The sequence below is a fragment of the Mesoplodon densirostris genome, chromosome 20 (assembly GCF_025265405.1).
Source record: "Mesoplodon densirostris isolate mMesDen1 chromosome 20, mMesDen1 primary haplotype, whole genome shotgun sequence".
Lineage (NCBI taxonomy): Eukaryota > Metazoa > Chordata > Mammalia > Artiodactyla > Ziphiidae > Mesoplodon > Mesoplodon densirostris.
Window position 1 is genome coordinate 30,431,577 of NC_082680.1, and position 15,822 is coordinate 30,447,398.

Below are 15,822 nucleotides of genomic sequence, written 5' to 3' on the forward strand. Positions count from 1 at the left end.
TGAAGTGTATGACTCATTAAAGAGTTGATAGGTTTTTTAGTGTGGCTAAGCTGACCCAGTACAAAGTCAATACATGCACTAAAATCACATTCTTACAAAATTACAAAGCAATTAGAAGTAGGAAAGCAGGATTTTAAGCATAATCAACAAAAGGAAAGCAATAAAGGGAAGGAAAAACGTACATTAAACATTTGTTTCATAAATGTGGAACAAATTAAAAGCTAATTAAGATAAAATATTTCAACTCAAATATGTAAGTAATTATATTAGATATAGAGGGACTAAGTCCTGCAGTTAAAATCCAAAGATAAAGTTTAATTAAAAGCAAAGACAGAGTATGATGTAAGACACACACACACACACACACACACACACACACACACACACACACGTACATACTCGCTCTGCTTACAACTGATGTCAAAAATATATGCCATGAAAGTAAAAGATTATAAAAATATACCATAAAAATATTCTGAAAACCTGTTTAGCTAGATTAATATCAGACAAAGTAGACTTTAAGATAAGTGTAAGTTATCTCTTACTGTGTAGCATACCACTCCAAAATTTAGTGGCCTAAACCAATAACCATTTATTTATTTGGTTGGGAGCCCAGAGATGTTTTTGGACTTTTATCAATCTCAGACCGTTTTTATCTAATCTGGTGGCCTTTTATTGATACAGTATCTTAAAACCTTTGTCGTCTTCTTTCTTTTCTCTTCTCTTTTTTTTTCTTTTTACAGGATTTCTTTTTAACCACCTGTTTTTCCTCACACAGAAAATGTTCTTTACTAAGATTTCAAAGGCATAGAAATACAGCTTAAAAGGTTTCAACAACTTTTTTTTTTTTTTTTCTGGTTCCTGGGCCTCTCACTGTTGTGGCCTCTCCCGTTGCGGAGCACAGGCTCCGGATGCGCATGCTCAGTGGCCATGTCCCACGGGCCCAGCCGCTCTGCGGCATGCGGGATCATCCTGGACCCGGGCACGAACCCGTGTCCCCTGCATCGGCAGGCCGACTCTGAACCACTGTGCCACCAGGGAATCCCCTGAACAACTTCTTTTAAACAAAATATACGTTGCTATGTGGTTACCAGTGGCAGGTATGAGGATTAACTGCGACCTTTGTGAAGCCCAGTGGGGAGCTTGCAGAAGAAGTTCTCCTAGTGCCTTTTCTTGAAATAGCCCACCAGTGTGAAATCACCTATTTCTTGAATTGTTTTCTAATGAAGGAGTACAGAGTATTATGTTTTCTTAACGTAATGTCCTAAAGTTGTATCCATGTTGTAGCATGTGACAGACAGCATGCCCTTCTTTTTTAAGGCTGCATAATATCCCATTGTGTGCCTATATAATATTTTCTTTATCCAGTCACCTATTAATGGACCTTTGAGTTTCTTCCACCTTTTGGCTATTGTGAATAATGATGCAAGGAACATGAATGTGTCAATATTTCTTTGGGATCTTTCTTTTTTAAATGTTTGATAGAATTTTTTAGTGGATCTACCTGGTCCTGGATTTTACTTTATTATGTGGTTTTTGATTGCTGATTCATTTTCATTACTTACTCATTATTGATCTAGTAATATCTTTAATATTTTTGTGTATTTCAGTCTTGGTAGGTTAGGTTTCTAGGAATTTATGTTTTTTATGTTATCTAATTAGCATATAATTATTCATAGTAGTTTCTTATAATCCTTTTTATTTTTGTGATATCAGTTGTAATGTCCTCATTTCATTTCTAATTTTAGTTATTTGTATCTTCTGTTTTAAAAAATTTTTTTATTTTATACTGAAGTATAGTTAATTTACAATGTTGTGTTAGTTTCAGGTGTACAGCCAAGTGATTCAGTTATACATATACATATATCTATTCGTTTTCAGATTCTTTTCCTATATAGGTTATTACAAGATACTGAATATAACTCCCTGTGCTATGCAGTAGGTCCTTGTTATCTACTTTATATATAGTAGTGTGTGTATGTTAATTCCAAACCCCTAATTTATCCCTCCCCACCTTTCCCTTTTGGTAACCATAAGTTTGTTTTCTAAGTCTATGATTCTGGTTCTGTTTTTTAAATAAGTTCATTGGTACCATTTTTTTTAGATTCCACATATGTATGTTATCATATATTTGTGTTTCTCTGTCTAACTTACTTCACTTAGAATAACAATTTCCTCGTCTATCCATGTTGCTGCAAAGGGCATTATTTCATTCTTTTTATGGCTGAGTAATATTGCATTGTATATATGTACCACATCATCTTTATCCATTCATCTGTTGATGGACATTTGGTTGCTTCCATGTCTTGACAATTGTAAATAGTGCTGCAGTGAACATTGTGGTGCATGTATCTTTTTGAATTATGGTTTTCTCTGGATATATACGCCCAGGAGTGGGGTTGCTGGATCATATGTTAGCTCTCTTTTTAGTTTTTTAAGGAACTTCCATATGTTCTCCATAGTGGCTGTACCAATTTACATTCCCACCAATGATGTAGGAGGGTTCCCTTTTCTCCACACCCTCTTCAGCATTTATTGTTTGTAGACCTTTTGATGATGGCCATTCTGACTGGTGTGAGGTGATACCTTGTAGTTTTGATTTACATTTCTCTAATAATTAGTGATGTTGAGCATCTTTTCATGTACCTTTTGGCCATCTGTATGGCTTCTTTGGAGAAATGTCTATTTAGATCTTCTGCCCATTTTTGATTGTGTTGTTTATTGTTTTGATATTGAAGTGTGAAGTGTTTGTATATTTTGGAGATTAATCTCTTGTCGGTAGCATCATTTGCAAAAATTTCCTCCCATTCTGTGGGCTATCTTCATTTTGTTGATAGTTTCCTTTGCTGTGCAAAAGCTTTTAAGTTTAATTAGGTCCCAATTGTTTATTTTTGTTTTTATTTTCATTACTCTAGGAAGTGTATCAAAAAAGATCTTGCTGCTATTTATGTCAAAGAGTGTTCTGCCTGTGTTTTCCTCTTACATTTTAGGTCTTTAATCGATTTTGAGTTTATTTTGCTGTATGGTGTTAGAGAGTGTTCTTATTTCATTCTTTTACACGTGGCTGTCCATGTTTCCCAGCACCACTTATTGAACAGGCTGTCTTTTCTCCGTTGTATATTCTTGCCTTCTTTGTTGTTAATTAATTGACCATAGGTGTGTGGGTTTATTTCTGGGCTTTCTATCCTGTTCCATTGATCAGTATTTCTATTTTTGTGCCAGTACCATACTCTTTTGATTAGTATAGCTTTGTAGCATAGTATGAAGTCAGGGTGCCTGATTCCTCTAGCCCCATTTTTGTTTCTCAGTATTGATTTGACTATTCAGGGTTTTTTTGTGTTTCCATACACATTTTAAGATTTTTTGTTCTAGATCTGCCGAAAATGCCATTGGTAATTTGATAGGGATTGCATTAAATATGTAGATTGCCTTGGGTAGTATAGTCATTTTGACAATATTGATTCTTCCAATCCAAGAACATGGTATATCATTCCATCTGTTTGTGTCATCTTTGATTTCTTTCTTCAGCATCTTATAGTTTTCAGACTACAGGTCTTTTGCCTTTTTAGGTAGTTTTATACCTAGGTATTTTCTTCTTTTTAATGAGATGGTAAATGGGATTGTTTCCTTAACTTCTCTTTCTGATCTTTTGTTGTTAGTGTATGGAAATGCAATAGATTTCTGTGTCTTAGTTTTGTATCCTGCAACTTTACCACATTCATTGATGAGCTGTATTAGTATTCTGTTAGCATCATTAGGATTTTCTATGTATAGTATCATGTCATCTGGAAACAGTGACAGTTTTACTTCTTCTTTTCCTGTTATGATTCCTTTGTGTTTCTTTTTCTTCTCTGATTCCCATGGCTAGGACTTCTGCAACTATTTTGAATAAAAAATGGCAAGAGTGGACATCCTTGCCTTGTTCCTGGTCTTAGAAGAGATGCTTTCAGTTTTTCACTGTTGAGAATTATGTTTGCTGTGGATCTGTCATATATGGCCTTTATTATGTTGAGGTATGTTCCCTCTATACCCACTTTCTGGAGGGTTTTTGATCATAAATGGGTGTTGAATTTTGTCAAAAGCTTTCTCTGCCTCTATTGAGATGATCGTATGGTTTTTATTCTTCACTTTGTTGATGTGGTGTATAACACTGATTGATTTGTGGATATTGAAGAATCCTTACATCCCCAAGATAAATCCCACTTGACCATGGTGTATGATCCTTTTAATGTATTGTTGGATTTGGTTTGCTAGTGTTTTGTTGAGGATTTTTGCATCTACGTTCATCAGTGAGATTGGCCTGTAATTTTCTTTTTTTGTGGTATCTTTGTCTGATTTTGGTGTCAGGGTGATTATGTCCTTATGGAATGAGTTTCAGAGTATTCATCCCTCTGCAATTTTTTGGGAATATTTTCAGTAGGATAGGTGTTAACTCTGATAGAATTTGCCTGTGAAGCCATCTAGTCCTGGACTTTTGTCTGTTGGGAGTTTTTAAATTACAGTTTCAATTTCGGTACTTGTGATTGGTCTGTTCATGTTTTCTATTTCTTCCTGTTTCAGTCTTAGAAGGTGGTACCTTTCTAAGAGTTTGCCCATTTCTCCCAGGTTGTCCATTATAGGGATATATACTTGCTTTTAGTAGTCTGTTATGATCCTTTGTATTTCTGTGTTGTCATTTGTCACTTCTCCTTTTTCATTTCTAATTTTATTGATTTGAGCCCTCTCCTTTTTTTTCCTCATGAGTATGGCTAAAGCTTTATCAATTTTGTTTATCTTTTCAAAGAACCAGCTTTTAATTTCATTGATCTTTTATTGTTTTCTTCTTCTCCCTTTCATTTATTTCTGCCTTGATCTTTGTGATTTCTTTCCTCCTACTAACTTTGGGTTTTGTTTGTTCTCCTTTCTCTAGTTGCTTTAGGTGTACAGTTAGGTTGTTTACTTGAGATGTTTCTTGCTCCTTGAGGTAAGATAGTATTGCTATAAATTTGTCTCTTAGAACTGCTTTTGCTCTGTCCCATAGGTTTTGGATCATCGTGTTTTCATTTTCATTTGTCTCTAGGTATTTTTTGATTTCATCTTTGATTTCTTCAACGATCCATTGGTTGTTTAGTAAAATATTGTTTAGCCTCCACGTGTTTGTGTTTTTTGCAGTTTTTTTCTTGTAGTTGATTTCTAATCTCATAGTGTTGTATTCAGAAAAGATGTTTGATATGATTTCAGTTTTCTTAAATTTACTGAGACTTGCCTTATGGCCCAACATGTGACCTATCCTCAAGAATGTTCCATGTGCACTTGAGAAGAATGTGTATTTGCTGCTTTTCGATGGAACACTGTATAGATATCAATTAAGTCCACCTGATCTAATGTGTCACTTAAGGGCTGTGTTTCCTCATTGATTTTCTATCTGGATGATCCCTCCATTGATGTAACTGGGGTGTTAAAGTCCCCCACTATTATTGTGTTACTATCAATTTCTCCTTTTATATCTTTCAACATTTGCCTTATATATTGAGGTGCTCCTGTGTTGTGTGCATATATATATATATATGTACAATTGTTATATCTTTCTTTTGGATTGATCCCTTGATCATTATGTAGTGTCCTTCTTTGTCTCCTGTAACAGTCTTTATTTTAAAGTCTATTTTGTCTGATATGAGTATTGCTATTGCAGCTTCCTTTTGATTTCCATCTGCATGGAATACCTTTTTCCATCCCCTCACTTTCAGTCTGTACAGGTTTCTAGATCTGAAGTGAGTCTCTTGTAAACAGCATATACATGGGTCTTGTTTTTGTATCTGTTCAGCCAGTCTGTGTCATTTGGTTGGAGCATTTAATTCATTTACATTTAAGATAATTACCGATATGTATGTTTTTATTGCTATTTTAAAAATTGTTTTTATCAAGCCTTGTGGCTTGTTATGATTTTAATTTTCTTACATTTATTGAGACTTGTTTTGTTTCTCAACATATGGTCTGTCCTTGAGAAAGTTCCATGTGCACTTGAGAAGAATGTGTATCCTGATGCATTTAGATGGGATGTTCTGTATGAATCTATCAAATCCATCTTGTCTAATGTTTCATTTAAGGCCACTGTTTCCTTGTTGACTTTAGGTCTGTTAATAATTGCTTTATATATTTTGGTTCTCCTATGTTTGGTACATACATATTAATAACTGTTATGTGTTCTTGATGAATTGTTCCTTTTATCATTATATACTGTCCATTTTTGTCTCTTGTTACTTTTTTTGGCTTGAAGTCTATTTTGTCTGTTATGAGTATGGCTACACTCATTTTCTTTTGGCTGCCATTGGCTTGGAGTGTCATATTCCATCCCTTCACTTTGAGCCTATGTTTGTCTTCAGAGCTAAGATGTGTTTTCTGGAGGCAGCATATTATTGGGTCTTGTTTCTTAATCCATTCAGCCACTCTGTGTCTTTTGGTTGGTAAATTCAGTCCATTTACATTCAGGGAGATTATTGATAAATGAGGTCTTCATAATGCTGCTTTTGTTTTCTGGTTGCTCTGTATCTCCATTGTTTCTTTTTTCTTGTGTTTCTGTCTGTCATTTTGGTTTGGTGGTCTTCCATGATGTTTTTCTCAGTTTCCTCTTTTTTTGTGTTTTATGTCTCTGTTCTAGATTTATATTTCATTGTTATCATGAAGTTTGTATAAAACATCTCTTAGGTAAAGTAGTTCTTTTTCTGCTGGTAGCATCTTATCTTCATTTGCCTGTATGAGTTCCATTCTTTTCCTCTTCCCGTTTTGTTTTTGTTATCTCAAATTATCTATCCCTTTTTATGTAGTGAGTTTGTTACCAAATTGAATTAGCTATAGTCATTTTTCTACTCCACCCAGCTGCCTTTAACCTTTATTCTATGAAGTGCTTAACAACCAATTCTAATACAGAGTTGCAATTTTTTTTTTTTTTTTTTTTTTTTTTTGCGGTACTCGGGCCTCTCACTGTTGTGGCCTCTCCCGTTGCGGAGCACAGGCTCCGGATGCGCAGGCTCAGCGGCCATGGCTCATGGGCCCAGCCGCTCCGTGGCATGTGGGGTCTTCCTGGACCGGGGCACGAACCCGTGTCCCCTGCATCGGCAGGCAGACTCTCAACCACTGTGCCACCAGGGAAGCCCAGGTGGATGTGTATTAATCAGAAGAGGCTAGGTTATTCTTTCATAAGAAACACTCCCCAAATCTTAGTGGCTAAACACAGTTTAAGTTTCATTCATTCAATCAATGTCAACCATGCTCCTGGTTGACTCTCCAGGGCAGCAGTCTTCCATGTGTTGGCTCAGCACTAGAGAATGCTTAGATTTTTTGGCACTTCTAGATTGATAGTTTCTTTTCCAATTGCTGAACCGATGGAAGTGCAGACTAGAGAGACATGAGCTACAATAAGGAAATACTTCTCAGGAGTGGCATGCATCACTTTTGCCCTCATTGCATTGGCCAAAGTGAATGACCTGCCCATGCCTACCTTTAAAAGAAGGGCTCCTGAGTTAGAAGAGAACTGAATATTGGTAAATACAGATAATACCTGTCGCAGAGGATAGTATAAAAACTAAGCGGAGAGGAAATTCATATTCTTGAAATAATTTGATATTAGAAAAATAAGGAAAAATGCTTGATATTTGATAAGTTAATGATAAACAGAAACATTAAAATGGATAAGTAAATTCACAAACTGTTGAAAAGGCAAATAAGTAGGTAGAAAGTATAATTAAGCAAAAAGGAAGAAAACATGTTATGGTGTGAAAAGGGTTAAGATGGTATAACTGTGTCCTTGGGGGAGATTAAAACAAACAAACAAATGCAGATTTCATGAATTCTCCATTGGAGATAAGAATTTAAATCAAATCATCTCATTGTACACTTTAAAGTTAACACAATCTTATATGTCAATTATATTTCAAAAAACTGGAAATAAAAAGAATTTGAATGGGTCAGTTGCCAGTGTTAAGTATAGATAGTTTTAAAGGAGAGTTTTAAAAAATGTTTCAGGAAGATATAATTCATAAGCTAATACAATTCTAGGATGTAGAAAAAACAAGCAACTTAAGTTTAGGTAGTGCTTTAATATTTAGTAAGCAACATTCATTTGCTCAGTTATGACAAAGGATGCATGCATGCACACATGACCAACAGGCCCATCGTTCTGAAAGCTACAAACTTCTAAACAAAATATTATATTAATTTTGATAGTATATTAATAGAATGTAATGTTTTGATCAAACAGTATAATGATGGTTTAATATTAAGTAGAGTGTTAATGAAATGTATTCCATCAGTAGGTCAAAAGACAAAAGTCATTATCATTTTGGGTATGCTTCAAAAAGTCTTTGGATAAAAATTCAACTTCATTTTTAACAAAAGTTTTATAAGTAGGAAGATTTATAAGTAGGTGTTTCTCAACATGATCTGGAATACTCATCTTAAACTGAACACCACTTAATGGTGAAATATTTGAGATTTTCCAGTGAAAAATCAGGAGCAAATCTCACATTCCTGATATCACCATTGTTTTTTTTTATATTGTCCTGGCATTTTTAAGCAGTTAGAAATAGAAAGAGCTTATTGGAATAAAGAAGCATGAGTAACATGAGTTAACGTGGTGATATCAGAGGATGTAACCTAACACAGTATCCATGATCACTTCAACAGTGAACCTTTTATTACAGATTTTTCCCTCTTTATGCATATATTTTTTGGTTTGTGATTATATGTATTATTTTAGAAATAAGTATATTTTGAAATAACATTTTAAAAATTTATGATTCAATTTTTATAAATAAATAATGCTACAAGTGCATTAAACATTATTTAAAATCATGTTATTAAATATTTTTATTTATCTCATATAGATAAAGTTATACATTTAATTAATTTATTTAAATAAATTATTATTTATACATTTACATGTACAAATGTAAATAGGCATTTCCTGGATTTCAGTTGGAATGTAGCCCTCTGGCTAGTTTAGTATATAGCATATTATAGATATAAAGGTTATGTGGTATATTAATGGTATCCACTATTTTTTGATAATAATTTATCTTTTTCAGTTTGATTACATGGGCTCTGATGTAAAAGTTGTAACACAAAAGGTTATTCAGATCATTGGCTTTGTTAACAGTGTAAGTATTTTAAAACTTTTTAAAATATATTCTGTAAGATTATAGGTAATATGAATTGATATATATAGTATTTTGCTGTGCTGTTGAAGAGTTTCTACATTCAAAATATTGAATTAAATGTCTTAAATATACCTTTACAAAAATTTAATATAGGGCCTCCCTGGTGGCGCAAGTGGTTGAGAGTCCGCCTGCCGATGCAGGGGATGCGGGTTCGTGCCCCGGTCTGGGAGGATCCCATGTGCCGCGGAGTGGCTGGGCCCGTGAGCCATGGCCGCTGAGCCTGCGCGTCCGGAGCCTGTGCTCCGCAACGGGGGAGGCCACAGCAGTGAGAGGCCCGCATACCGCAAAAAAAAAAAAAAAAAAAAAAAATTTAATATAATGTTCAAATTTATTTTAAAAATGTCATTTATTTTCTCCACTTAGATGCTTACCCAGTTAAAACTGACTGTTAGAATATCTTCCATAGAGATTTGGTCAAACAAAAACAAAATTTCTACTACAAGACATCCTAATCATATATTATATAGACTTTTAGAATGGAAATACGAATTTCTCTCCCAACCTCATCATACTGCATACTTATTTGCGTGAGTATAGTATTTCATATTTGCATAAAGAAATAACCCAAAATGATTTTATATGTTAATTATGAAAAACAAGCATTTACTTAATGTATACTGAGTTCTGTAAATTTGGTAGACACCATGGGATGGGAAAAAAATGTAGGTTAACGTTCTTTGTCCTCAAGTAGCTAATGTGAGGTAAGACTTAAAATCTTTTATCAAATGACATAAAATTACCTGAAAGAAGTAAAATTACATAAAAGTTTTGAAATAACTAAAGGAGGTTAATTATGAGTGATACAATTTTTTGATGTCTCTTGGCTAATAAACTTTTACTACCTGTTATCTCTACATTCTTGGTCTGATCTGATTATCAATACCACTGAAATGTAATTATGAGGAAAATTTTTATTTTTTTAGCTTCCAGAAAACTCCTACTTTTATAGGAGTCACATATCCTGCAAAAATATGTGATAAGAATTTTGCTGGAGGAGTTGCTTTGGTATGTAATTACTATCAAATTTGTTCTCATTATTTTCATGTTTCAAAATTTCCTAAATATTTTAAAGCAGGAATATATATATATATATTACTTAGTTTATTCTTCCTTTAATAGTATTTTTATTACTAATTAAGAGTATAAAAATTAAATTGTATATAATTGCTTTAAAAATCAGAATATTTATAAAGTCAACTGATCATAATTTCATATTGTTTTAAAAAACATTTGACCTTTGTAAGTCTGTTTAATTGTTTTGAGCAGTGGTATGCTTGCATCAATAGTTATTATATAATCAGTGTGATTTTAATGTTAATTATTAAACATATTTTCCTCAAAATTAATAAAAATAAACAATAAAAATAAATATCAAAATATTAAATAAATATCAAATAAAAAATAAATATAAAAAAATAAAATCAGTATTTTCCTCAAAATTAATAATTGGTATACATTCATGTACTTTTTGTTAAGTGACGTTCATTGTATTATTGTTTCAGGTAACTTTTATTATTGCATTCAATTCTTTATTATGTTTGCGAGGAGCAGACTGTTGTAGGAAGGAACAGCCATCAAATATTCATAAGCTACTGTTTTCTGGAAAATGGGAATGAGCTTTTTCTACAGAGTTATGTTCTTTTTACAATAAGCTATATAAAAAGTAGCAAGGGGAGCGAACTTGACAGCGCTTCAGAAAAATAAGGCTACACTATGATTTTTATACTGACCCATTTGTATATTTAGTTGACTTTTAGTAGCATGTACAGTGATTCAAATTGTCATTGACAGGTTAGACAGAATTAAAATCTGTACTGGTGTGTACTTGCTACCATTAGTATAAAAGACATATTGATTGATTAGATAAATCTAAAACAATTTCTAGGGGTTATTTGTCACCGTGGCTAAAGAAGAATCAGATATTCCCTAGGAATTTGTTTTATTCTCAGTCCTTGCTGTCGGTCTCCTTTCAGCCAAAGCCTCAGGAAAGACTGTCAGCAATTGTCCAGGTCTTTGTCACTATTGTGAATCCTCCTGAAAACAATGTTTCTTTGCTGAGAACTAATGTTTAGATCATGTGTGTGTGAAGAAAATAAAGCAGATGAAAGGAATTATTGAATATAAGTGGTTAGTATGTGTTTTCCTGGTGCCATTCTTCAGACTTTAAGTTTGATTGGAATTTTTGTAATAAAAATTTGTAAAGGAAAAATATATGAGTTAAGGAAGAATGCTATAAAAAGTCAGTATAAAATTAAAATACAAATATCAATATAAAATACATTTTTTGTTTATTCCAACAACAAAGAGTATGAAGATTAAATTTTAAAATGATAGACACCAATCATAATATTCTAAAATTTGTTTTTTAGGTTAAGAATCAATTCCTTGAATATGGTAGCTTTGCTAAATATTTTGAAATCAGCTAGTTAAAGCTATCCAACTTTGTGCTTTGTCAGTACTATGTATGTCTATGTATAACTTTGCATTTTCATATAGATTTTAGGATCAGGTTGTCTAGTTCTGCACATACACAAAAGCTTACTTAGGTTTTGATTGGGATGGTGTGTAATTTATGAATCAATTAGGGGAGAATTGATATCTTAATAATGTTGGATCTTGCAGCCCACCAACATGATATATCTCTCCATTAATTCAGGTCTTTTAAAAATTCTCTGTGGAGGTTTAATACATATACTGCTAAAATTATTCTTAGGTATTTTATATGCTCTGGTGCTATTGCAACTGGTCTTGATCATTTAAGTTCATCTTCCAGTTTCTCACTGCTAGTGTATATCAATATATGGCCAGTTTTTATATATATTTTTGTAAATATCCAGTAACCTTGCTGAACTTACATTATGAGATTGTTGATCTAAAACAAATAGACTGCCAGATTTCTCCAGAAATGATGGGTTTACTCAGAATCAGCAGAGAATTATGATTCGGGGTCTGCAACCATGTTGAGCCAGGTGCAGATCCTCTCATGGCAAGGGAAACAACACTTTTATAAAGGAAAGTTGAAAGTTGAAAGGAAAAAGAAAGTTGAAGGGAGCTGTAGTAAACAAAGTGTCCATGGCTTTTTATTGGCTGAGTCCTTGCCAGGAAAGAAGAAAAGTCTTTCTTTTTCCTGTTGGGTTCTGCTATCCTCCTGGCTGTGAGAGTTCCCCTTCTGGTAGCCTGACTCTAATTGAGGTTTCTGTTTATTATTTTTTACAAGACCCACTCTTTTTTCCAGTTTTACTGAGATACAACTGATATATAGCATTGCATAAGTTTAAGGTGTACAATGTAATGATTTGATATATGTATATATTGCAGAATGATTGCCACAATAAGGTTATATATATATATTTGATAATCCATCTTCTCACATGGTTACCATTTGTGTGTGTGTGTTGAGAAACTTTAAGACCTACTCTTTTAGCAGCTTTCAAATATTCAATACAGTATTGTTAACTATAGTTACATTGTGTCCCCAGGTTAGAAATTTGTACCATTTGACCACTTTCACTCATTCCCAACCCCAACTCTCATCCTGGCAACCACCAATCTGTTCTCTGTTTCTATGAGTTCAGTTGTTTTAGATTCCACCTACTGAGATCATGTAGTATTTGTCTTTCTCTGTCTGACTTATTTCACTTAGAGTAATGCCCTCTGACTTCATCCATGTTGTGTCAACTGACAGGATTTCCTTCTTCTTTTATGACTGAATAATATTCATATACACATTATTATTAAACACACACATCTCACAATTTATCTGTTCCTTAGTGGACACTTAGGTTGTTTCCATATCTTGGCTGTTGTGAATAATCTGCAGTGAACATGGGGTGCAAACACCTATTTGAGACAGTGATTTCATTTCCTCAGATATATACTTAGAAGTGGAATTGCTGATTCATATGATAGTTCTATATTTAATTTTTTCCAGGAAACTCCGCACTGTTTTCTATAGTGTTTGTACCGATTTACATTCCCACCAGCAGTGCACATGGGTTCCATTCTCTCCACATCCTTGCCGGCATTTGTTATCTCTTATCTTTTTGATGGTAGCCATTCTAACAGGTGTGAGGTGATCTCACTTGTGGTCTTGATTTGCATTTCTCTGATGATTAGTGATGTTGAGCACCTTTTCATGTACCTGTTGGCCATTTGAATATCCTCTTTGGAGAAATGTCTATTTAGGTCCTCTGACCATTTCTTAATAAGATAATTTAGTTTTTGCTAGTGAGTTATATGACTTCTTAATATACTTTGGATATTAACCTCTTACCATATATATAGTCTGTAAATATTTTCTACCATTCTGTAGTTGCCTTTTTATTTTGATCAGTTCTTTTGCTGTGCAGAACACTTATACTGTTGTAGTCCCACTTGTTTATTTTTGCCTTTGTGGTTTTGTTGTCATAGTTATAAAATCATTGCCAAGACCAATGTCAAGGAGATTTCTCACTGTTTTCTTCCAAGAATTTTATGATTTCACTTCTTACATATAGGTGTTTAGTCCATGTTGAGTTAATTTTTGTGAATAGTGTAATACAAGGGTCAAGTTCATTATTTGCATGTGAATATCCAGTTTTCCCAACACTTGCTTTTATGCCAGGACCATACTTTTTGATTACTATAGCCTTTTTTTTTTTTTTTTTTTTTGCTGTACGCGGGCCTCTCACTGCTGTGGCCTCTCCCGTTGCGGAGCACAGGCTCCGGACACACAGGCTCCGCGGCCATGGCTCGCGGGCCCAGCCGCTCCGCGGCATGTAGGATCTTCCGGGATCGGGGCACAAACCCGTGTCCCCTGCATCGGCAGGCGGACTCTCAACCACTGCGCCACCAGGGAAGCCCTATAGCCTTTTAATATAGGTTGAAAACAGAAACTGTGATGCTTCCAGCTTTGTTTTTCTTTCTCAGGGTTGCTTTGACCGCTTGGAGCCTTTTGTGGTTTCAAACAAATTTTAAGATTGTTTTCTGTATTTTTATGAAAAAATGTCATTAGAATTTTGAGAAGGATTGCACTGAATCTATAGATGGCTTTGGATAATATGCATATTTTAACAATATTAATTTGTCCTGCCCATGGACATGGGATATCTTTCCATTTATTTGTGTCCTTTTCAATTTCTTTCTTTCTTTCTTTCTTTCTTTCTTTCTTTCTTTCTTTCTTTCTTTCTTTCTGTCTTTCTCTCTCTCTCTCTTTCTTTACTCTCTTTCTCTCTCTCTTTCTCTTTCCTTCTTTCTCTCTTTCTCTCTTTCTTTCTTTTCTTTTTCTTCTTCCTTCGTTCCTTCCTTCTTTTCTTTTCTTTTCTTTTCTTTTCTTTTCTGTCCCTCACAGCTTGTGGGATCTTAGTTTCCTGACCAGGGATTAAACCCAGGCCCCCTGTAGTGGAAGCACAGAGTCCTAACCACTGGACCACCAGATAATTCCCTCTTTTTCACTTTCTTTCATCACAGTCTTATAGTTTTCTTTGTGCAAATCTTTCCCTTCCTTGGTTAAATTTATTACTGATATTTTGTTGTTTTATTGCTGTTGTAAATGGGATTCATTTCTTCAGTTATATTCTGTTAATTCATTGTTAATATATCAAAACACAACTCAGTTTGTAGATTGGTATTGTATTGTGAAACTTTATTGAATTTGTTTATTCTAATAGCTTTTTTTGTGAAGTCTTTAGGATTTTCTCCATAAAAGAGTATGTCATCAGCAAACAGAAATAATTTTACTTCTTCCTTTCTGATTTGGTTGCCTTTTATACCCTTTTCTTTCCTGGTTGCTCTGGCTAACTATGTTGAATAGGAATGGTGAGAGTGGGCACCCTTGTCTTGATCTTTATCTTAGAGGAAAAGATTTACCTTTCACCTTTGAGTATGATGTTAGCCATAGGTTTGTTGTATATGATCTTTATTATGTTGAGGTACATTCCTTCTATTCCCAATGTTTATCATGAAGGGATGTTGAAATTTGTCAAATGCTTTTTTGGCATCTGTTGAGATGATCATATGATTCTCTTCTTTCATTCTATTCATGTGGTGCCTCATATTCATTTATTTTTATATGTTGAACCATTTTTGCATTGCTGGGATGCATCCCACTTGACCATGGTATATGATCCTTTTAACATGCTTGAAGTTGGTTTGCTAGTAGTTTGTTGATAATATTTGCATTTGTATTCATTAAGGATATTGGCCTATGGTTTTCTTTCCTTGTAGTGTCCTTATCTGGCTCTGGTATTAGGGTAGTAATAGACTCGTAAAATGAGTTTGGGGGTGTTAGGTCATCTTCAATTTTTTGGAAGATTTTGAGAAGGATTAGCATGAATTCTTCATTAAATGTTTGGTAGAATTAACCAGTGAACAGTCTGGTCCTGGGCTTCTCTTTTTTGGGGGGGCGTTTGCTTACTGATTCAACTCATTAGTGGTCTGTTCAGATTTTTGAGTTATACAGGATCGTATGTTTCTAAGAATTTACCCATTTCTTCTGGGTTATTCAGTTTGTTGGTGTTTGATCATAGTAGTTTTTTATGATTATTTGTAATTTTGTATTATAAGCTGAAATTGTCCTCTTGCATTTATAATTTTATTTACTTGAGTTCTCTTTAGTTAAAGTTTTGTCAATTTTGTTTATCTTTTCAAA

General features: G+C 33.9%; 1 protein-coding gene across 10 annotated transcripts in view; it reads left to right on the forward strand.

Annotated features, from left to right (window-relative positions):
• The window catches only part of LOC132481245 (disintegrin and metalloproteinase domain-containing protein 5-like), a 127,701-nt gene that overhangs the window by 13,191 nt on the left and 98,688 nt on the right, over positions 1-15,822 (forward strand). For 8 of the 10 annotated variants that reach the window (XM_060085964.1, XM_060085969.1, XM_060085968.1 and 5 more), the window contains 3 exons: positions 9,063-9,134; positions 9,558-9,721; positions 10,118-10,199. The exons of 1 other annotated variant lie outside the window; for it this stretch is intronic. In XM_060085964.1, coding sequence (XP_059941947.1) covers positions 9,063-9,134; positions 9,558-9,721; positions 10,118-10,199 — 318 coding nt within the window. The remainder of the gene's footprint in view (positions 1-9,062; positions 9,135-9,557; positions 9,722-10,117; positions 10,200-15,822) is intronic. One more of the 10 variants, XM_060085965.1, reaches the window with a different exon arrangement.